The sequence below is a fragment of the Alligator sinensis genome, unplaced genomic scaffold, assembly GCF_000455745.1.
Source record: "Alligator sinensis unplaced genomic scaffold, ASM45574v1 scaffold262_1, whole genome shotgun sequence".
In the NCBI taxonomy this organism is placed as follows: domain Eukaryota; kingdom Metazoa; phylum Chordata; order Crocodylia; family Alligatoridae; genus Alligator; species Alligator sinensis.
The window spans coordinates 3,378,378-3,402,053 of NW_005841904.1; the positions used below are offsets into that span (position 1 = coordinate 3,378,378).

At 41.3% G+C, this 23,676-nt stretch overlaps 1 protein-coding gene across 8 annotated transcripts in view; it reads left to right on the forward strand.

The window, feature by feature from the left end:
• Window positions 1-23,676, forward strand: part of PAK6 (p21 (RAC1) activated kinase 6) — a 58,772-nt gene that overhangs the window by 11,453 nt on the left and 23,643 nt on the right. For 2 of the 8 annotated variants that reach the window (XM_006018514.3, XM_006018515.3), the window contains exons 2-5: window positions 2,495-2,634; window positions 11,534-11,595; window positions 21,538-21,746; window positions 23,572-23,676. The exon at window positions 23,572-23,676 is cut by the window's right edge and continues 537 nt beyond it. In XM_006018514.3, coding sequence (XP_006018576.1) covers window positions 21,543-21,746; window positions 23,572-23,676 — 309 coding nt within the window. In that variant the 5' untranslated portion in view covers window positions 2,495-2,634; window positions 11,534-11,595; window positions 21,538-21,542. Of the gene's footprint in view, window positions 1-2,494; window positions 2,635-10,129; window positions 10,451-11,533; window positions 11,596-21,537; window positions 21,747-23,571 lie in introns of all 8 variants that reach the window. The other 6 variants (XM_006018518.3, XM_006018519.3, XM_006018516.3 and 3 more) reach the window with 4 other exon arrangements.

Consider the following 23,676-nt stretch of genomic DNA (forward strand, 5'->3'; position numbering starts at 1 on the left):
CTTGCAGGGACGTGTAGCTTTCCTTAACATAGAGAGCTACACCCCCGCCCCTTTTATCTACACAATCCCTCCTATACAGGGTATAGCCATCTATACCCGTGGTCCAGTCATGGGTGGAGTCCCACCAGGTCTCCGTTATCCCTATGACATCATAATTATTTGCACTGAGCAGGAGGATAAGCTCCTCCTGCTTATTCCCCAAAAATCCATTGATTATGGAAAGTCCTTACAGACCAACTTCTTTCATAACATATCCAGTCTGGACTAAGAACCCCTTTTCTGGCACCCACTGAAATCAATAGGAAGACTTGCACTAGTTTCAGCGAACTTTGGATCAGGTCCTAAGATCAGACGATATGGCAGATGCTGGAAGTAAGTTTCTCTCTGTGTGAATAGTCATTCCTGTGCTATAAATGCTACAATGAACTGCCCAATTTAGGCACATAAATGTAATTAGAACAAATCAGAGATCTTGTACATCAGAAACAGGTGCAAAAATTGGTATTCACAAATTTAGAAGGCACCATTAAAATTTTGGCCAGTAATGTAACAGATGTATGTCTTTTCATAAACTTGATATAATTAGATTTCTAATAAAGTATATTTTAAGGATACTTTGGAATTTCTACAGCTAATTCTCTTTCAAGTGATTGTCTCTCTATAGCTGCACTGTGGGTGCATAAGTGCTCTCAATGAGACTCTTAACTTATTTTTTGATTTTTATTTTTTTTTTATTTCTATTAAATTTGCTAAATTCCTTTTTGAGTAATTGGCCAAATGCACATTCTTGCTGTGGGTGTCTCGAATCTTGAGCTTTGATTGGATGGTTGGAGACATTTTTGCCTTAGTAGTCCCCATAGAGTGCACAGTTGCTCCACCCTTTCTCCAACCCCTGCACCTAGATTTGAAAAGGCAGTTCCTTTCAGTTGGCTGACTAGAGAGGGAGAGGTTCATGATTCTTTCACATAACTTCATGCCATGGTATTTTCTTTAGTCACTGATTCCTGTATATTTAACTCTCTCTCCTTTTTCTTTCGTTTTATTTGTTTACCTTTGTTAATCTGGGGAGTGAAACAGGCTAGCCTTCTAAGCCTTTAGCCTACAGGTTAGGTCTTGACGCTGTTTCCAACTTGTCCCCTAGCTCCTTTTGTACTGTGCTGTCTTGCCACTGATCCCAGTATCACCTTGCCAAACCCAGTGTCTTAGGGTGTGTTCTGGGACCAGCTAAGCCTTGGGATTTTCAACAGCATAGTTTGAAAGTTTTCATCTAGCTTCCCACTCCTTGAAATCATCCAACTTTCCAGTATGGGGACATCTTAGTTGTTGTATGTCCAGAAGAAAAAATGTTGCCCTGTGGTCCTTGAGAGATGATTCCAAGAACCCTCTTTGCTAGATGCTTTCTTAGTATTCTCTATTGTTTTCCTACCTGAGGATGCAGAATTGTTAAAAAAATCTCACCAGGGCTAGGGATGGAAGTTGCATATAAACCGGCTTAAGTGATCAGAAACTGGTTTAAACCTGTAATTTAAACAGAAGTCTAGTGTGCATAAACCAGTTGCAAAATGGCTGAAACTGGTTTAAGATAAACCTGGTTGAATGTAGTATCAGACTTAACTGATTTAGGTCAAACCAGTTTATGAAACTTCTGTCCCAGACCCCTTCCTGGTTCAAGTTAAATCACGGTCCCTAGCATCCCAGCATTTTGCAGCCATGAGCTGGGCTGAGCTGTCTGGTCCAGACAGCAGGGCTGGCCCCGCCCCTCTGCTCCCCTGGGAGCAGTGAAGGCTGACTCACTGTCTGGCTCACTGCCCTCCCTCTCTGAGGCAAACCCTTGCTGAGGTCTGGGGCCAGGGAGGGGGGGGGGGGGAAATTTCCCTTCCCCTGCCCTGCCCTGCCCTGCTTGCTTAGTGCTGGCTTTGACTGTGGACTATAAATCCCAGAGGCACTTGGAAGCAAGAAGACAGAGTGAGGAGCAACCCTGTAGAGTCCTGCTGCTGTGATTCTGGACTTCAAATCCTAGAGACTTCAGGGGAAGTGGGAAGAGGAAGCAAACACACAGGCCATGCTGGCTGTGTGTCAGAGAGCTGTGCTCTAGCACCCCCTGGCTTCTGGCCTGAGCTACTACAGGCATGTGCCTACATTTCTTGAATCAAAAGTAAATGTCTGTTCATTTGCTTATTTGTTCGATCTTTGCAACTTAGACTAACCTGCAAAGACTGAATCAATTCAGCCTCAGACTTTTTGACTGTCTGTATTTAACCTAGGGAAGATATGCATATCAACCCATACCTTGGTGACTCAAGCATACAGGGTCCATCTAAGTTGGCACTGCTAATGAATAAGGTGATTACAGACCCCCCCACAAAGATGGTATAGTAGATGCTAGCTTCTTGCTTCCTGGCAGCAAAATGGGTTAACAAGCATTCCAAAGTCCCATCAAAGATGTAAAGTACCTTTAACTACCTCTTGGTTCCATCTTCTCTGGTTGTTACAGATGTGAACAAGAAGGCAAGGCAGTTCAGACCTGCTAAGAACTTGGACCTCTTTGGAAAGAAGGCCCAGAATATTAGACTCTACAACTAGAAGTCTCAGAAGGCTAATTCATGGCTTAGACATCTCTTCAAGCAGCCTGAGGTACAGCCAATACCACATCCATATCTAATGGTGTTGGCAGTGAAGTATACACAGACATAAGCTTTCAGCTAGAATTGCACAAAATCTTGGGAACCAGACAGGGCATCTGATGGTATGGTTAGGACAGGGGTGGGCAAAATGCAGCCTGTGGGCTGGATGTGGCCCACCAGGCCATTCTATCCGGCCCGCAGGGCCCCTAAAAAAATGTAGAAAATGAATATTTAGCTGCCTGTCTGCCTGTCATGCGGCCCTTGATGGCTTGCCAAAACTCAGTAAACAGCCCTTCGCCTGAAATAATTGCCCACCCCTGAGTTAGGAGATGTGGAAGATCCACCTGCAACTTCTTTTTCCATGGTGACTTAACACTTCATGGGCTCAGATTGCTTCAAACCAATGGGTCTTGGACAAAGTAGTGAACAGGTATTTGATCCAGTTTGTCTTGCTACCTAATCCAGTCCCCATTCTGCATCCCTTTTCAGCAACCTTTCCTACTAGCAACAGATGAGGAAATTCAATCCTTAATATTGGGAGAGAGTTCCCCTACATCTTAAAGGAAAGGGATTTTATCATGGTTATGTCCTGATTTCAAAGAATAATAGAGGATGTTTACTGATTTTGGCCTAAGAAAGCTCAGCATGTTTATCCATAAGTTCATGTTTAAGATGGTCACTCTGACAGAAATCATTCCTAAATTAAGGTTTGCATCTCTTGAATTACAGAGCACAATGTCGTGCTGCCATAAGGCTTTAATGCAGGTGGATCAGGGTCACTACCAGTAAAATGTCCTGACTTCTGGTCTCTTTGTAGCTCAGAGAACCTTCACCAAACTCCTCTCAAGTAGCTTCTCTTCTCAGGAGGCCGTGGTTCACTGTTCACTGCTACCTCAATGACTGGAGATACTCCAAAGAACGTTGAGCTTTGGTCTCATGAGCTTGCTTTGGTCTCTGGGTTTAATGGTCATCCTTCAGAAATCTAAACTGTTTCCTGTATGTCTTAGCTATGTGGGGGGGTTATCAAGAGCAGGTGGGCCAGATTCTGTCTCCCTTTGTGGAGGATCTAGGGAATTAGAAACATGGGAGGGAGCACATATAGCAGGCTTCCAAACTGTGGAAGCAGGAGTGCATCTGAAAGCTCCCAAGAAGTTGGACAGCCCTGATGTAGATGATGCATCTCAAGGAAGACCAGTTGCTGATAAATAACTTTCTTTTACTTAAAGAAGTTCTAACATATTAGTTGCCAGAGAAAACATAGGACGTGTATTAAAGCCCTTTAAAGCTATTATTGTATATATATTTTTTAAAGTGATAAGCACAACTAGGTTTTTGGTTGGTTTTTTTTTTTTCAAACCTATCATCACTGAACTAAAATGCATTAGTTTCTCTTTTATAAATGATGTAAGATAGATTTAGTCTGGGGTTGACTAGATATCAAGCGTTTAATGTACATATTAGTTTGACTAATAGAAATACTTAATGAACAGATGTAGTTGACCTGGGGTCGACGTGTTATTGTCTCTACATACACAGAAAAAATACAGTGACTGGAATTTTAACATCTGTGAATGCACATGAGCTGCCAATGCGAGGAAGTGGTCAGCAAGGCTAACCGCACCTTGTCGTGCACGTACAGATGCATCGCAAGCAGGTCCAGGGAAGTAATCCTTCCCCTCTATGTGGCGTTGGTCAGGCCGCAGTTGGAGTAGTGCATCCAGTTCTGGGCGCTGCACTTCAACAGGGATATAGCTAGCATTGAGAGGGTCCAGAGGAGGGCCACTCGCATGGTCAAGGGGCAGCGGGTCAGGCCCTACAAAGAGAGGCTAAAGGGCCTGAATCTATTCAGCCTCCACAAGAGAAGGCTGAGGGGGGATCTGGTGGTCATTTACAAACTCGCCAGGGGAGACCAGCGGAAATTGGGGGAGGCTCTGTTCCCTCAGTCACCACCAGGGGTTATTAGGAATAATGGCCACAAATTGTTGGAGAGAAGGTTCAGGCTGGATATCAGGAGACATTATTTTACAGTTAGGGCTGCCAGGTTCTGGAATGGACTACCAAGTGGGGTAGTGCTGTCTCCTACCTTAGGGGTCTTCAAGAGGAGGCTGGACAGATGTTTGGCTGGGGTGTTATGGCCCTAGCACTTGTTCCTGCCTGGGGCAGGGGGTTGAACCTGATGATCTGTTTAGGTCCTTTCCAGCCCTAAGCACTATGAAACTATAATGCAGGCTCTTAGATGAATCTTAAAGGCAATCAAGAAGAGGGTTGAAATACATATTGAAATTGTTAGGAGAATAAGGAAACAGATATTTTTATAACTGTTAGATTTTATTACCATTTTGCCAGCCAATAGATAGGTTATATTGTATCTGAGTTTTAACTGATACGGCTATTGCAGGTAATTGACCTAGCTAGCTATGCTGAGCAGAAGTTAGTCTATACTCCTTTTAACTCAGTCAAGGATTTCAATCTGTACTTCTTTAGCCATTTCAAGGATCGCAAAACACTTGGAAAACATGAAAAAGTCTCCTAGTATCTCTTTGAACAAGACGCTGCTAGAACCATTTTACAAATGGAAAAATAGGAAAGTTAAGTAACTTACCTAAGGTCGCCTAATTAGTCTGTGGGGAAAAATCTATATAGAGAGGCTAATGACTGTTGTAACTTTGGTACTGCAGGAGTGATTAATTTGGCACTTGTCAGAAACATCAAATGTGCCTATGATTAACTTCATGATTATACCTGTTGGAACATTTCTGGGACTAAACATTACATTATTTTTAGTTTAATTTAACAAGTCTATGAATTTGTTCTAAATAAGAGATTTCGAAAAGTACATGGAAACGGCTCTGTGACAATTTTATCTACAGGGAACATTTGCTACTCCACTGGAATTTTATTAATAACAACACGATATTAATATGTCCAGGTGTTGTAGTATCCCATCAAAGTTGGAGGTGCAGCTTTCCAAGACCATTTTTTGAGATAAACTTGATGCTTTCCTCTATCTGCCTCCTTTCTTATGACCTTTTCACTCCTGTCAGTATCCCACTATGCCAGGAGCAAGCCAAATCCCGAACAGTATTGTCCAGGAAATCTAAGCCACCTAATAGTGCTCTCTATAAATAACACATGGGCTTCCCAGAACCCTTGAATGGCTGACTGTGGATACCTTCTGGTCTCCAAAGCAAACTCTTTTTTTCCAATAGGTGTGAGAAAATTGCAAAGAGAAACATTCCCCACCCCACTCCTTAACCACTTGTTCTTTTCTTTCTTTCTTTCTTTTTTCGAATCTAGAGAAAGAAATGTCTAATATACTCAATTGGAAACTCTTCAGAAACAGCCCCCTGTCCAGCTTTGAACTGTAGGGCATAGTTATCAAACTCATCAGGCCCAGCTGGCTGCATGACTGACATGGGTTAGGTACAAACAATCAAAAAGCCCAAGGCTGAATCAATTCAGTCTTTGCAAATTACTCTAAGCTGCACAGATTACATTGAAACAGAAGTGAACAGACAATTTACCTTTGATTCAGGGAATGCAGTCACATGCCTGCAGTGGCTCAGGCCAGAAGCAGGGAGGTGCTAGAGCAGAGCTCTCTGGCTGTGTGTTCACTTCCTCTTCTTGCTGCCACCAAGGTCTCTGGGATTTGCAGTCCAGAACTACAGCAGCAGGACTCAGCAAGGTTGCTTATCACGTCCTCTTCCTGCTTCTGGGTACCTCTCTAGAATTTGCAGTCCACAGTTGCAGCCAGCAGTAAGTTGAGTGGGGGAAGGGGTGTTTAACCCAGCTGGGCTTGCTCCCCTACCCCCTTGTCTGTCAGCCTTCACTGCTCCAGCTAAGGAGCAGAGGGCTGGGGCCAGCCCTGCTCTCTGGGGCAGACAGCAAAGCCCAGCCCAGGGCTAGAAAGCGTGCTGGGGGACTGATTTAACTTAAACCAGGGAGAGGTCTGGGATAGAAGTTTCATTAACTGGTTTGACCCTAATCAGTTAAGTCAGATGCTACATTCAGCCAGGTTTATCTTAAACTAGTTTCTGCCATTTTGAAACTGGTTTATGTGTACTGAGCTGTTTAAACCAATTTCTGATCACTTAAACCGGTTTAAGTGCAACTTCTGTCCCTAGCCATGGGGCTGGTCCACAGGCCAAATCGGGCATGCAGACCAGCCCCATGGGCTGGATCCGGTGCACAGGGCACGTGTGGCCCTGCATACAGCATGTGCCAGATTTGGCTCTGTGCATAGGTCCAGTCCACGGTCCACAGGCAGCACAGCAGACTGAATGATAGGGCTCCGTGCACCGGATCTTTGACACCCCTGCTCTAGAGCACTACTATAATATAGACAGTAAATTATATGAAGCATCCCAAGAGAAGCTGTTGTAGGTTAGAATTGAAATCCAAGAACACAATAAAATAAAATAATTAATTATAAACAAAATACTGTGAGCGAGCCTTCTGATAAGATTCCCTGCCCAGTATTAGAAGCATAATACCTTCATGGTTCAGCCATGGGTAAGCACCTAAGTTTTAGAGATCTTGTCTAAACTGCACCTGAACTCCAAGCCTATTGCTGAACTGCCTTTCCCAGCCTCTGGCATATACCCATCCAGTAGGAAGCCTTGCCCCACCCCCTGCCAAAAAACAAAAAAAAAAAGAAAAAGAGAGGGGGGGAAAAAAAGAGAAAAAAAAGTATCTAAATTTCATCTGCTGCAACTGACAGATTGGGTCAGACACCGAACGTGTGTGTTGGTGCTGGTGCTTTTTAGCCAATCTAGTGTGGATCTAAAGCAACAAGTTTTATCCCTTTTGGTGACATAGTATGTGGTGTGGCTGAGTTGGAATGAGGCTAACCAGTGCTGTCTGATTTTTTGTTTTGTTTTTTTTTGGTCCCCAGTCATGAATGACCTGTGATTAAGTGATGGGTTCAAAAAGAGCAGGATGCAGTACAACTACTGTAAGAAGGGTGACATATATACGTATATTTTCTTGCAAAATTGTTCAGGGGAGCATCAGCAATAGTAGCAGCATGTTATAAATCAGCAATGGGACAGATAATGAGGAGGAAAAATAAGGGTATTTTTTATTCTTTGATGCATCCTTATTGTCAAAAGTGCTTGGGATTATGGAAATCAGTATTTCAGACAAATACCTAAAAAATGTCCTAGTCTTCATTTATGATCCCAGGCTGTAGAGGCTCATATCAAAGCTGCTTTGGCTCCACCCAAATTCCTTGTCCTGGCTAGTAGAACTAGGTTCTTCCTCCTTTGATTAAACCTGTCTTCGTGGATGTGTCTCTTAAATCCATGTGGAATTATCCTGATGCAAACATAAAACCAGTTCCAAGCCCTGCATGACTCTAGTACAATATAAACTGATATTTATTTGTGCACCCCAAAATGCACCCAGATTGGCAAGGATCTTGGGGTGATATCTTTTATTGAAACAGCTATGCAGTTGGGATGAAGTTTTAGACAAGCTTTCGAATGTAAGACATTCTTCCTCAGGTCTCTGATTGTAGGGAGCCAGCCAAAGCATAGGGTTTATTCTACTACAGATCACAAACTCTGTTTAAATACAAACTATCACGATGCTGTGGCTGCCTTCCTGTGATCAGAGACCTGAGGAAGAATGTCTCCTATTTGAAAGCTTGTCTAACTTTATCTCAACTGCATAGTTGGTCCAATAGAAGATATCATCCCAGGAAATGCTTGTCTCTCTCATAATTGCTGGGCCATCATGGCTACATCATTCTTACAATGCCCAGGTACATTAACCTTCATCATTTGGTACAACATCAAAGAACAGACAGAACGGATGCCATTGACAGTATGTAAGATTGTGACAGCCACCTCAGCAGCAGTCACATCCCATGCTAACCTAGCAAATGAGAGATCATGTGCAGTTCTTGAACTCCAGTCCTCTACATGACAGGACTTCACATTTTGCTGTTGAGATTGTGGAAGAGCTGCTGGACTGCAATGGGTTCTCTCTCTTGATCATTGTTTGATCTTTAACATTATTAAGACAAACTTTCTTTTCTTGTTTACAACTGCTATGATACTCTAATTCATATGAGCCAATATTGAAGAAGCCAGTCCACTCTCCAGACAGAAAGGAATTTGGCTAATCTTAGTTCCTATAGCCTAGGGAAGTTGCTATGATGTAATAGGCAGGAAATCTCAGTTTCTTTAGCAAGGTTTGATGGGCAAGAGCTTGTAGGACAATTTAAAGAAGCAATGCTTGCACTTCCAGGAAAACTCCTTATGAGAGGTCCGAGGTTCTGAAAGTGAGAGGGCTATGAACCCGAGTCTGTCTAAAAATACAAAGTTTATTCTACTACTGATCACAGACTTTTTAAATACCAACTCTGGCCAAGTGGTGCTATTATTCTTTACACTACAGTAGTTCCTATAGCTCCCAACTGAGATCCTAGGCCAGGTGTATGCAGACACAAAGATCTGGCTCTGCACAACTGCAGCCTAAATAGATGAGATAGATAAGGGGTAAGAAGGGCAAAAAGAGGTACAGCAGGGTTCAAATGGCTTGTATAGACTCACACAGCAGGCCAGCAGTAGAGCTGGGAATAGAAGCCATATCCCCAGAGGCTTGCTTCAGTGCACTATTCAGGCCACAATGTCACGCTCACTCCCCATATAAATAATGACAGTTTAATTAGCTGGGGTTGCTTACACCACAGCTTTTTTTAAGGCCAGGTCAGCAAAACTTACAAACAAAAAGAAATAAATGATGTGTTGGGGGGTTTTCTAAACCTGACTTTTACCTTTGCTCTTTGAACCTAATAACTTTGGTGTTAAGACAGCATTGCTTGCAATATACTGTTGTAATAGGCCAATAATCCCCTTTATTTGACCTAAGGGAAGAACACTTATGAACTCTGACCTCCTCCTATCCCTCGCTGCTGTTTGTGTTTCTAATGCCAACACCTTCCACCTATTTACCCTGTCCCCTCTGCTGCTTGCTGATGTATCTAACGTGCTAGTGAACATGAGTCACATGCCGAAATGTCCGTTTCCAGGAGTCAATAAGCCCTGAGCTACAGCACAGTCAGAGCTACAGGATTATAGGGTGATAGTAGACAGTAAACCTCACAGCAGTGACTCACAACAGGCTACAAGGGAAAAGTAACAGCACCAGGTCATGTGCTGCATATCTGCAATGCAAATTAATTAATTAATTATCATATAGCCAGGCATGTATAAAACAATCAAAGCTGCCCCTGCCAGGAATGGCTAGAAAATTGTGGCAGGTCTTGAAATTCGCAGCTAGGACTACAGAGGAAAAGATGTCAGGATTCATTAAAAACCACAGCAGCTCTAGGCCCTGAGGCTGTGGAGACGAGAGAGAAGAGCTAACAAGCAAGTCAGAGCTTTAATAGGTCAGCCAGAGAGGAGGGGGTGGGAGGAGACCTCACCCGTCTTGTCTGAGACCCAGCAACCTTAGCGACCTGATGAGACTTGGAGTGCCTTCTCTCCGTTCCCTTCCAGAGACCAAAGGGAGGAGATAGTTAGGAGGAGAAGGAAAGAGGGTCCCAGGAGGCTCCAGTGTCAGCATTCGTCATGCTTTCTGGAACTGAAGTCTGAGGCTTTCCTGCACTGAGTGTTTGTGTCTCATCCACCACACCCTGAAATCAAACTCGCAGCTTAGGTGAACCAGGCACTGTACAAACATGTCAGATTGTCTCCACCCCCTTCTCCTCTCCTGCGCTCTTCTACCTTCTTTCTCCCAAGTTTCTCGGCGCGTCAGTGAATTCCAGCACGAGACCGTACCTACCTCGCCTCTGGCTCTGGAGCACTGACAGGTGTGGGGTAAGCTTCATATCCTAGGTTGGGGAGGCATCTCGAATTTGCTTTCTTTCCTTGAGAGAAACAAGGAAATTCTAATGGCCTCTGTTTCATCAGTTTACTGGGTTTGTCAGCTTAAGCTAACATCTCCGCTCTCTAGTGAACATGCTGCTACAAGTTAACCCTTTCGCTTCACAACTGTATTAAATCTTGCCCCTGCCAGGAATTAGCATGATGTGGTCTCGTGGGTTGGCAGTGCCAGCCTAGGGCAGTGAGAGGAGCAGTTCGGGGGTCATGTGGCTTTTCCCTCGAGGGATGGGTCTAGAGGACAGAGAAAACCAGGAGTTGGATTCCTCTGGGAAGCAGTTTGCTCCATCTTCAATCCTACAGCCCAGCAACACTATCTACCAATCGGCTTTGCCATATGGTGATGGTGGAGTTTTCCTGCGGACCTTTTTCTCATCTCCCTTGGATTTGTCCTCTACCACCGTTGTCAGTAAGATCCTGCCTTTCACTTCCCTGTCCCTGTGATAAGGGCCAGCATGCGTGTCTGTCATGAGGGATGTGGTGTTTGGGACCTGGCAGTGTAAGCTGTCAACAGCTCGGATAATGAGAAATACGGGGTGAAAATGTCTTGCTGAACCTGACAGGGTGTTCTCTTAAAATGCTGGAGTAAGGAAGGGGTTAAAGTCACCCCCCTGTGGTGCCTGGGAAAGCAGACAGCAGGTCAGGAACATGCATGCTCACTATCTTTATGCAAGATATAGCAATCTTTCCATGGAGGACTCTTACATCTGCAGGGATACTCGCCATACCTGTCAGTTACCCATTGCTTCACCAACTTGTGCCCAGGCCCCCTGATTTTTACCTTTCCTGTCAGCCAAGCTCATTTCAGCACATCTAGTGAAATACCATGCCATAATACTGTATGTGTATATATACACTAAATATCCGGGACTGGTTAACTTCATACTATTTTAAATCCATTTCTCCAATTAGAGAAGTACACACAATGTGTTTCAGCCGAGTGATAATTACACGTCATAAGTAGAGAAGGTAGCCTTGTCCAGTCATATTTGCTGATCTTTTTGTCTTTTTGTTTGACAGGATATTAATGACTTAATATATTCAATGACTGAACAGTGAAGAAGAAAGGAAGCTTGTAGCTGGTGAGTGGGGCTGGGGAACATGTAGAAAATATGGAAATGCATTTGCTGAAAGCACAAGTGGTAGACGCCCTCCCCCCCACCTTAGAAATCCTCTATGATAATACCCAATGCAGATGAAGCCATATGGAGCTGCCTGTGAACGAGATGCTGCTGTACTGCTACTATATACATTCCCTCTCCCCTTAAACAGTTTAGTTATTAATCATGTCATGAAGCTGTGCATTCATGCTCACACTGTGCAGTATTTTGCTATGAGCAAACAATGGCTTATAGATCAAATCGTGTTAAACAGACCTGGTCAAGTAGTGGGAAGCCCCATTTGCAGATAGTTTGCTGAATTAGCAGCTGCAGTTCAAAGTGGTCTGTGTGTGCTCTTCTGTAGTTTGTTTTTGAACATTCACTTGAATAAAGTTTTACATGTATGAATGTTCATGGAAAGAACATTTTGGATCTGTAGATAAGATTTGGTTAACGGATAGATGAAATCTGTAACCAAACAATTCCTTTCAGTGGCAAGTACAAGTACTTTCTAAGATGTTCTCTATCATGTCATAGGCCAGAAATAACACTTGATATGAGCCTTCAAGAGGCCAAGAAGCAATCTCCCTACATAAGTTGGGAGACCAGCCACAAATCTTAAAATAGAAACTTTTGAATATTGAATAACAGACTGGATATTTGCTTTAAAAAGTGTGAGCAACCCACAATTTGGTCATGTTTGTCTAAGCTATTTGATGCATTTGCAAAATCTACAATCTGTTCAAATGAAATTAATGAGCAGAAGAAAGGGCTAAATATTTTGAATGAACTGTTTGAAAGAATTAAGCAGTAAGTAAAAAAGGTAAGTAAAATGCATTTTACAACATGCATTCTATTCTCCAGGTTCATACAATATTTTAGTGTCTTACCTAGTCTGCCTGACTGCCTTGTTTTAGCTTCTGCTAATTAATATTCATTATACAAGGTCTTCATAAAGTCCTTGTGCACTTTTAAACTTTAATAACTTGGGTATGATAGAAACAATCTGCAAATGCCATTTAAAAGCAAATTTATTAAAATTTCAGGGCAACTAGAATACACAATGCTAGACTTCATAAGTAGTAACAAATTTGTTCCTAAATAAGATGGAGCTCTGTGCCACTACGCTCTGAATGTACAACAGTTCCTAAATGACGTTTTCCCAGAAAAGTGGATAGGCAGAGGTGGACCAATTGCTTGGCCACCTTGTTCACCTGACCTGTCGCCATTGGACTTCTTTTTACAGGGACATGTTAGAAGTGTAGTTTACTTATCAAAACCATGTTCTTTGGTGGAACTTAGGGCTAGGATCATCAATGCAATTAGTGTAGTAACTCAAGAGCAACTGGGAAATGTTTTCAAGGAGTTGGAAGATCGTATTGAGCACTGTATCATGATGGATGGTGGTTATATTGAAGTCTAGCATTATGTACTCTAGTTGTCCTAAAACTTTAATAAATTTGCTTTTAAATGCCATTTACAGAATGTTTCTATCATACCTACAACCTAAGTTATTAAAGTTTAAAAGTGTACAAGGACTTTATGAAGACCCTGTATATCCTTGTAGAAACTGTTTTATCCAAGGAGTTGTCTTAGCATGAGTCTACATCGGCCAAGATTTAGATGAGGCTCTAGGGGAGCCCAGTTAACACCCGTCTTCTGTCAATTAAATAGTCATTGGAGGGTAACATAACATGCTGCTGTCCTTTCCAGCTCTGAAGATAGCAGGAAGCACATTGTCATCAGGACCTTCTTAGATCCCCACCAAGAGTAAGGTCTAGAACAGCGGTTCCAAACCTGAGGTTGTGACCCCAAATAGAATCACAGTGTTTAATGAGTGGGGTCACAAGCCTTACCAAAATTCAATTATAGTAGGTAGGTTTGAACCAGCTGCTGGGCTGCCAAAGAAAGATTGGGAATTGCTAGTCAAAATTATAGTGGAAATCATGCTTTTCCACCAAACCTACCAGTGCAAGCCTATTGTAACAGAGTAGAAAATCAGGCAGTTTCTATTTCATATTGCCCTTGTATTTAAGGCATTCATTAGTGTGATATCTTTCTGGACGATCCTATATTATGCTGCTTCTAGATAGCTGAATTGACCCTTTATCAATATTGCTGTTACCTCTGTTTTCAACTGATTTCCTTTGTTTTACCCAAAGTGAATACATTTGAGTTAAATGATAAAATAAACATTAGAAATCTTTCTTAATTCTGTTCCCTTTCAAAAGCCTCAAGAGAAAATTATCTTGCCTCTGGGATGAGTTGTTTTTAATTTGGAATATGATAGTAATTCGACTGCTTTATAACTTCTTGATGAGGTAGGGTCAAGTATATGATAGTAGCAATTTATTTATTTGTAGTATTATAGCACTCTGGAGCACAAGTTATGGTCTAGGACAGTGGAGGCCAACTGTTTTGGAAGGTGTGCCACAGATTAAGGCCTGCACCCTCCTGAAGTGCCACTTTTATCCCCTCCCCCTCCCCAATCTGCTGCTCTCCTTTCTGCTCCCTACCCCCACAGTGATCTGCCATATCTCTCACACACACACACACACACACACACACACACACACACACACACACACACACACACACACACACACACAGAGGCTGCCTGCACCGCTTCTGGCATGGGTGGTCTAGGAGTCTGTTATGCTATGTGGTATCAACACATACTCTTGGCCGTACAGATAATGTATTCCTCCCTTTTCCTTCCATTCTAAGTCACTAAGAGCTGGATAATAGGATAACTGTTACCTCAGAAGAGCTTGGTCTGACCTGCTATTACTTAAATGTGGTTGCAGATCAGTGTAGTCTTTGGGCTCCAGCAAAGGACTGAAAATCCATCAGGATGCTGGACTCCAAACACAAGTTTTCTCACTATGTGACTTTGGGTAACCACTTTACCTCTCTGTCCCTCTCCATCTGTGAAATGGGGACAACTGACAGTCTCACTGACTGTTGACAGATTTAATGTTTTCAAAAAGCCCTTTGAGATGTTCAGTATTCAATGCAAAGTAGTGGATTTTTACCTATATTGTGATAAATGAGGGATAGATTTGTCTTCATTGTTGTTAGTAACTGTCACATCCTGATAGCTGTGGTCAGTGCTGATGTCACTGTGGTCACACAGCATGGTGCTGCCATCCATTTAATTCCCTCTACAATGTTAATGCAAGAATCTCAGGGTCTGATCCCTCATTCCCTTACACCCTGGGTGGTCACAGTGAAGGTAAAATGATGCCATTCCAATTTGATTTGTACAAGTGTAGATGACTACAAGATACTGAGCATTGGAGAATCAGATGGAAAGTGTCTCCCTTTCTTTATATATTGGGTTAAAAGGAAGGGACAGAGTCAGCAAATGCCTCCATTGAATTAATGGAACAAGGACCGTTATGATGCCAAGTTGGGTACAGTGCAATAACATGGTTTTTAAACTGAAACAGTTTATCACCATGTTCAGATGCACCAGCAGGAAGCAGCAGTGGGTCCTTGCAGTGCTGCAGTATAGACCTCCAATGCTCACCTGCAAATACAATGGAATTGCAGTTGTATGGAAGTGTCCACTTATGTAAAAGCAAGTGTGCATGAGGTGAGAGAGGTAGATAAGAAGAGTTTGTGTCTGACAGGCTAGTTCAAAAGAGTGAGTTCTGGGCAGTGCTACTTCCAAAATAGATGACAAAGTAGTCTTTCTGCTGGTACCACATGGATATTTACTAACTCTAGTGGACCTAAAAAGAACTGAATGGGGCTGCTCTTCTAGATCTTCCCATTAAAGCACTGTATTGGGACTCAGAAAAGTTGGCTTCAATTCCTAACTCTTCTATAGGCTTTCTTTGTGAACTTGGGCTACTCATTTGATCTTTCTATGTCATCAGTAAACCGAAGATAAAAAATAGGAGAAAGGACATTGTTATCAATTTCATCTGTTTAGATTGTAAGGTCTTGAGGGCAAGGATTCTCTGTTCAGTGCATGGCCACCTAATCTCAGGTGGGACCTCTAGGAGAGATATTTTCACATTATTTACAGTATTATTTCACCATCTGAAGGGTGTTGATGGTCTGAAGGAGGCTTGAGGACCTCATCCAATCCTCATGTACAGGAGGAATTACTGTGATGTTGGCGCCAAAGGGCAAAGGGAGGAGGATCTCGGAGAGCTCTCCGAACAGAAGAGAACTACATTAAAATACAATGATTTTCAAGTCACACCCAAGGTAACAGAATTCAAGTGTGTTGCAGGCTAAATAGATCACTGTGTGCATGTGTGCACATGTGCACAATACATACATAGTATTTACGTTCTAAGCTTTCTAGACTCCTCTGATGTTTGCCCTCCTGAGCTTTCTGACATGATTATTATTTATACCAATCCATATATGTTCATAGCATTTGCAGACAAAAGAAAAATGACAGGTTCCTTCACTGACTGAGGAGCTTACAAATCTAAATGAGACTTTACACAGTAAGGAATGATAACAAAGGGTGGGTGAAGGGAAGAAAGATGGGAAAGAAGGTTTGATATCTGAAATGTTAGCTGAATGTGGTGCCCTGCTGTGTTGGCTCCTTCCACCTTTATCTCAAGCATTGGTTCTAGAAATGCAGTTTTAGGTGCCCTGCTTTTCCTAAGGATGAGATGATGCTTGCCTGCTGTGCTATCACTTTTTGTATTTAAAGCCTGTCATTTTTTTTCCTGATAATAAAGTATGTCTGGCAAAATGGGTGCTTCAAGCAACCTAGAAACACAACAAACTGATTTAATGCTTTAAATTCTGTGTGAATACGTAGTCAGGTGCACACATTAATATTCTATTAGAAATAAGCTTAGGAGAGACTTATTTGTTATATTGCTGGTTTAGTTTGTGGCAGATGACGAAGTTGGGTGCTTGCACTTTCGTTTTATGCATGGCTTTTCCCAAAAGGCTGAATAAGGTCCACAAAGCTGATTTATTGGGTTTTTTTTCCTTGATTAAGAGTAAAACCTGCAACAGAATGAACATATTTTTCCTAAGCTTTTTCTGAACTGTGTTTATTGCCATACTGCTAGGTGGGTTTTGGATGTACTGAGCCAAATTTATGCTAGATAATGTAAAAAGCTTTTCTAAGGCAGGAGCTTTCACAATTTGTGAATCTAATATGGGCATGACCCAAATGTGTGCGCGCGCGCACGCACACACACACACACACACACACACACACACACACACACACACACAGTGACAGAGAAGAATGGGGTTGTATGCGTGCGTACATGTATAACACGATATAGGTGTAGCATATATGTATCCCATATGCACCCGTGGGGTTTATAAATGATATCAGGAAAAAACTGGTGAAATAACAAAGAATGAGAGCATATCTGTCTCAGTATTTGAAATACTGTATGACAACAAAGAACAATTCCTGTTATCATTGACTTTCTTCCTTGTTTTTCAGTCTAGCTAATCATTTTTTATGCCCCTGTATTCCTCTGATGTCAGTCTGACTCCCACCCACTCCTATGCCTTTTTTCAACTATGATTCCCCTCTCTTTCTTCCAGTCCCCCCCGTTCTCTCATTGAAGCCTGACCCTTTTTTCTCCCTGCCCCTCCTTTCCAGCTGATCCCTCCCACTGCTCTGAATCTGCTGGCTGTGGGTTTTTCTCATGCTCACTGGCAGATGTGACAGATTTTGGAACTGTATCATCTATGAAAAGCTGTATCTGGAGTTGAAAAATCTAACGTGGTTTCCCAGGCAGGAGAAATGGATCACTGAGAGAATTTCAATCTCCGGCTGCTTTTGTCTTGTGGTAGTGACTTTTATTATTTGTGTTTATGACATTTCTTACAGTGTAGCTGTCATCAGTAAATGAAAAGACTTGGGTCTAATAGGTTATTATAATATCAGTGTCATAGGGTGTGTGAGATATTGAATGGATGCTGTCTAACTATCTAAGACTAAATATAGGTTTGCTTAATTATAAAATCTAAACCTTGTATGCATAAAATATTGTTATGAATTTGTTATTGAATTACAATTTTCTTCTATTTAAACATTCTTCAGTGGTGATGGAAATCCAAACATAATAGCTGGTGCATGAGAACCACAAAGTGTGTAATGGAGCAGTCTCCTTTCACTGTCCAGTTTGAACGAAATACAAACCTTGAACAGGATTTTAAACACTTATTTGAAGTGTGTGATTTTTCAAACGGTGTCCCTTTAACTACAACCACCTGTCTGATGTGAGATTGTATTTATAATCAAAGATTGCTCTTGACAATGTAAAGGAAATGTCATTGAAAACTGGAGGTGTTATATGTACAGGCTTGGATACAATTGATCATTATAATGCTCTGTTTATTAACCAAAAAAAAGGTCAAATTTGCAGCCAGCCACTGTAAAAATGACCATGAACTTAGTAGATAAATATATACCTGTATCTGTGCAATATGCATTTGTGTATACAAACTAAATGCATGCCAAATGATTATTAAAAGGTGCAGTTATCTAATGTGAATGCCCAAATGCAGTGTTTATGTGAATACTAACTGATAGGCCACGATAGGTCCACTTCTGAAGCACAGCTGAAAATTTTGGTCCAGATGCAAAAGTGAACATTTTAATTCAGTAATTTAGATGGAAAACATTCAGTCACATTCTGAATCACCAAGGGATAGCCTTATTATGAATTATTGTGGCTTTTTGGGTTTTTTTTATTTAACAACATCCCCTTCCATGGTAGACACTTTAAGGTAAATAAAAGGATGTGACTCTTCCCCTTTCTAATTACAAATGTCATGCTATGAGTCAGGCTACAATTAAAAGGAAATAGGGTGAAATGAGGAACTACAAGGGTTAAAACAAGATCACATGACTACTCTGTTCAAGAGTGTTTCCATCCTGGTGGCTCAAGGAATTGGGTTTTTTTTGTTGTTTTCTTATAATTATTGATTCGCTTTGTTGTGGCCATGGCAGAAAGCTGATATTTGCATTGCTTTATCAGTGCTTAATGCTTCCTGGCTCTGTTAAAGGCTGAAGCATCCTCAGCTGTAGTACCTGTCCTGTGAATAGCACCAGTGCAATTGGCTAGAAAGACTACTTTTACATTTCTTCTCCTTTGAGCATTGCCCCCTGATTAATTATTATGGAAACTGCAGGAGATACTGGGAACCCTCATCACAGACAAGGACCCCATTGCACTTGGTGCTGCCAGCACAGAACAGAAAGATGGTCTATGCCTCAACAAGCTGACCATTAAATGATGCATGCCTGGGGGGTGGCATTGGAACAGTCTCCAAACCAAAGAAGGCCCTGGCTCTAAAACCTCCCTAGGCACAGCAGTTGCATTGTACTCTTTTTCTAAATGCAATTTTTAGTGGTTTGGCTTTCTGCAAATTATCTGTTTGCTCTTCAGATATAACAGGAGATCTGCCATCTTTTGAACACAGCTTGATGTAGTACAGCAACACACAGTATTTTTACTTCAAAAGAATTTGTATTTCAGCACAGAATGGTGTATATATACCCTGCTGTAATTATAGTCTAAGGACGTGACCCTGAAAAACCTTTTAACACATGTGCTTAATTTTTACTACTGTGAGTGGTCCCATTTTTTCCATTCCCTCCCAAGCTGATTTCAGTAGAGGTTTCACAGCACTCAATTTACACAGGTGCATAAAAATGTTTGCAAGACTCAAGGCCTAATTTTAGGAAATAAAGCAGTATGATAAATAATGACCTTATCTGTAACTTGTACTGTAATCTGCACTTTGCTTTAAACTAGAGACCTAACTGTAACAACATGGACAATGTTATAGCCTTATATCATAAAAGAGCATGGCATGGTGTTGTGCTAATTGTAAGGCAAATGTCATGAAAAACGTTCGTCTCGACTGCAGAAAAAATTATCACTCTACTCACTCTATGCCTTTAACTCAAGTAAATATTTATAAAGCAAAAATCATCAGAAGCTGAGATACTGCAGTGGAAAAAAAAAGATTTTTATGAAGTTTAAGAGCTTGGTAGGTGTCTGGAATCTGCTATCAGGGAAACGGAGAAATCTGAAAGTGTCTGTGCATTAGTGGTTCTGTACAGATGATAATACTAACACAAGCAAAAAGCTAGAAATAATGAAATATTTGGGTTGGGCAATCAAACCTCAGATTTAGGAATATCTGGAATATGTTTTCTTCCATGTTGTTGTTGTTGCTGCTGTTGCTGTTAAAGTCATTTATTGGACTGCAGTAACACCTGGACATTTCAGTGAAAGACCAAGACCCAATTGTGGTAGACACGATAGAATTGCAAGAAAAAGATGATCACTGCCTCATCTCTGTATTTCACTATGTGTATTAACAACAAACAGTAATTATTTAAGCTGAAAAGGCTACTAAATGCAACATAATCAACTTAGTTTTGAAGAATCACCTTCCATTTCAGTGTTTGAATTACTCACCTTAGCACCAAATGCGCTACTATTTTTTAATTTAATTAAGAAAGATGAAGACATGATAAATGGATTTCGATCCTTTGTCTTGGGAATCAGCATTGTGGCACTTGCATGAGAGTGCAGGACTTGAATTCAGACATTTAGTACTTTGTGCTGAAGAGCCAAGCAAATATTTAAGATTCATGTTTGTTTGCTCCAGCTGAGAGAGATGAATAGCTGGGGTGCCACTCTGACAAAGAAGGAGCAAGGAACTTGGACAAAGCAGGTCCTACAGGGAAACCTTAGGACCTGTGGAGCTTGAGGAGAAATTTAGGCTCAGTTTTGTATTTTATTACTTGAATAACTCCAGGGAAGGGTTAAGTTTATAGACTGTTCAAAACAAGGCAGAAATGTCACCAGTTTATTACTTGATTATGATAGTGTATGAGGGCCTTTCTAGACATTCGAGAAGGGATTGTCATTGCCCACCTAAAATGGTATAGTTTTGGCCCCTGATGAAGTCTCCGTAGCCCTGCGTCTCCTGATGACCCTTCGCAAGCTGTCAGTTTTAAAAGTGCTGTGCTTGACAGATTGGTTTTTTTAAACTAAAGAAATTACTGGGTTCCACAGTTTGAGCTGAATAGCAAGGTATGCCTATTAAAAATATCTTTAAAGCAGCATATGGAAAGCATTCTAAAAATATATATGAGGCAAAGATTTTTTAGAGTGAAATCTTTTTATTGGACTGACTCTGTAACTTGGATAGAGTTAGACTTCTCTAGGTTAATGTCTCTTAGTTTAGTAGCATAAGTGAGTATCTCCTGTTTAAATTGACCCCTTTGGAGTAGGTTAGGTGAAGATTTTCTCAGATTTTTCAAAGTTCTCCTGCATCGGTATGCTGCATCCATGGAGTTGTGTTAGCTAAAGGGTTGCAGATGATGAGTCCCCTTGGGATGTTATGTTTCTTGTACAGGTTTAAGAAGATGATGTTCTGGCGTTTTTCTGTAGGTTGTGGATTTTCTGTTGTAAACATTGGATTTCAGTATCCTCCACATTATGGTAGTGGAAGAGTGATGTTGTAGCTATGATGGTCCAGAAATTAGTTGGTTCAGTAAAAGATCTCACCCTAAGCAATCCCTGTCTCTTGAATAATTTCTGGACCATCATGGTTACAATGTCACTAACAATATACATGAAATTGCTGCATTTCAACATTCAGCTTTAGTTCTAGCAGATGCTGTCTCCATTCAATATGGAGGCTGTGTGGGCTAGTGGGTAGAGTAGTGGGTAGGGACTCAAGAGAGACCTGGGTTCTGCTGGGTGACCTTGAGCTAGTCACTGATTTCCCTATGCCTCCATCTTCCAGTTTGAAAAATGGGAAATGTTCTCTACCTATATGAAGTGTCCTGAGGCCTACTGCTGAAAATCAACACAAGACTCTTACATGATACAAAAGCTACTGTGAAGTTCCTCTGTGGGACCAGATCTAATGTGTTTGATGTCTCTCATTCAGGCACCATGTTCCGCAAAAAGAAGAAGAAACGCCCCGAGATCTCAGCTCCACAGAACTTTGAACACCGGGTCCATACCTCATTTGACCCAAAGGAGGGTAAATTTGTGGGACTACCTCCTCAATGGCAAAATATTCTAGATACATTGAAACGCCCAAAGCCAGTTGTAGACCCTTCAAGGATCACTCGCATGCAGCTTCAACCTATGAAGGTAAGATAGGAAATTTTAATTCTTCCCATTCTTTCCAAAATTCAGTGAGATCCAGTGAAGCAATGCCTCCCATGCTCTTGTAAAGGCAAACGATCTATTAACATTAAGGAATGTAAGGAATCCAGATAATGCCAGGATTTTGTAAAGTGGCAGAGAGTAGCCTTATCCACTCCTAATCTTAAAGAGAAACAACAGAGGCAGTAGTGGAACACTGGGAATATAGCTATGACAAATTGCACTGCTGCAGCTCAACTAACTGGTCATTCAATTACCCTAAAATAAGAAATGGACCGTGGAAAACTTTCATATCTATAGAGATATGGGAATATCCCCTTATATGCCACTAGGGAATATGAATCTTGGATTGGTTTAATAAACCACCTCTGAATATGAAAGGGTCTGTTTGTTTTCGCTTTCTCACTGCCCAGTGGAAACATGAAAGAGGATTTTGTGCTGCCCTGCACTGACCACTGCTAAAGCTGGTACTTTAAAATCATTTAAAATCATTGCTATTATCAAAGTCTGAAATGCTGCAGCAAACTAGAAGCTGCGAAGGCTGAGGTTTAAGGAGTGAATCAGAATAGAAAAAAAGACTTTCTGACCATTTGAATCAGATTGTTAGTCTGGGTTTCTGACCATTTTCTCCTAGCTTTTTCCTTTTCTCCACCTTTGTGTAAAGTGATGGAACCAGTTTTCAGTCAGTGCCTCAGCCACATTTGATGGTTAACAGAGCAGTTCAGACTGAAGATAAAGAGATAGATCAATATTTGAAACAGAACGATATATTACTACAGAGAGAAGAATTTACCGTTGTTGGAGAGTTTACTCACACAATGAAACAAGTTTGATTGCTCTTAGATTACTTCTGTCTGATAGGATCTTTGTCCTCCACCTTTTCTTCCTTAATACAATAAGCCAGTTTCTCAAATGGTGCACCAATATTGTTGAGTCAGTTGACACCAACTAAATATTTGGTCCAGTGTAATGAACCTAATATGATTGGGGAGAGCCCAGTTAATAAGTTAACAAACAGGAAATTGCTTTTCATTCCAAGGGAAGATTTCCCTACATAGAGTGGATTCATACAGTGGTAGCAATTATACTAGTTTAGGTATTACTGTGTAGATATTCAGGTGGTTTAAATTACCAGCAATTAAAAAAATTAAGTTTAACAATTCCAAAAAATGGTGTGTATGTAGGGCATGCTACTCATATAGAATTGGTGCCTTTTTGGATAGATGCCTTATTCTTCATCATTTGACTACAAAACGGTTGTTAATTGCTTGTGATCCTTTGTTTCCAAGAATACACTTACCAATTTTAATTGCAATGGATTTGCCAACCAAAGGAGGGATGCAGATTTGGAACAATATGGATTTTATGATTGGTATTAAGATGCATTGACCCAAATTTGGAGAGCTAGAATTAAAATTAGTCTAAGGACAGCAGATTGTGACTGAATTAACAGAACTATGGAGAAGAAATGCACTATATATTGGAGCAACAGTAAGATTCCACATAAAGACTAAATTTAGTCTAGGGTACTCCAAAGACTAGTAGGGATTTTGTAGGTCAGGATTTGGGGACATTAGGAAAGCAATATGAAGGAAACAATATTTTGCACTGTAACTTTAGCCAAACCTATGTCTTTGTCACAGCAGTGCATAGGTCATCAAACTTTTGAGGAGGAAAGCACTGAAAAGTAAAACATTTCATTTCATTTTAAATGACTAGGCAGACTTGAAATGCAGTGCCTGCTTTGGACGTCCTGAGCCTTGGGTTGTAGAGCTCTAACTTTTCCCTTTTGTTTCTGCATGTTTGACAGACTATGGTGAGGGGCAGCACTGTCGAAGTGGAGGGATATATCTCTGGAATACTCCATGATATTCAGAAGCTCTCTGCTATCAGTTCCAACACTCTGAGGGGAAAG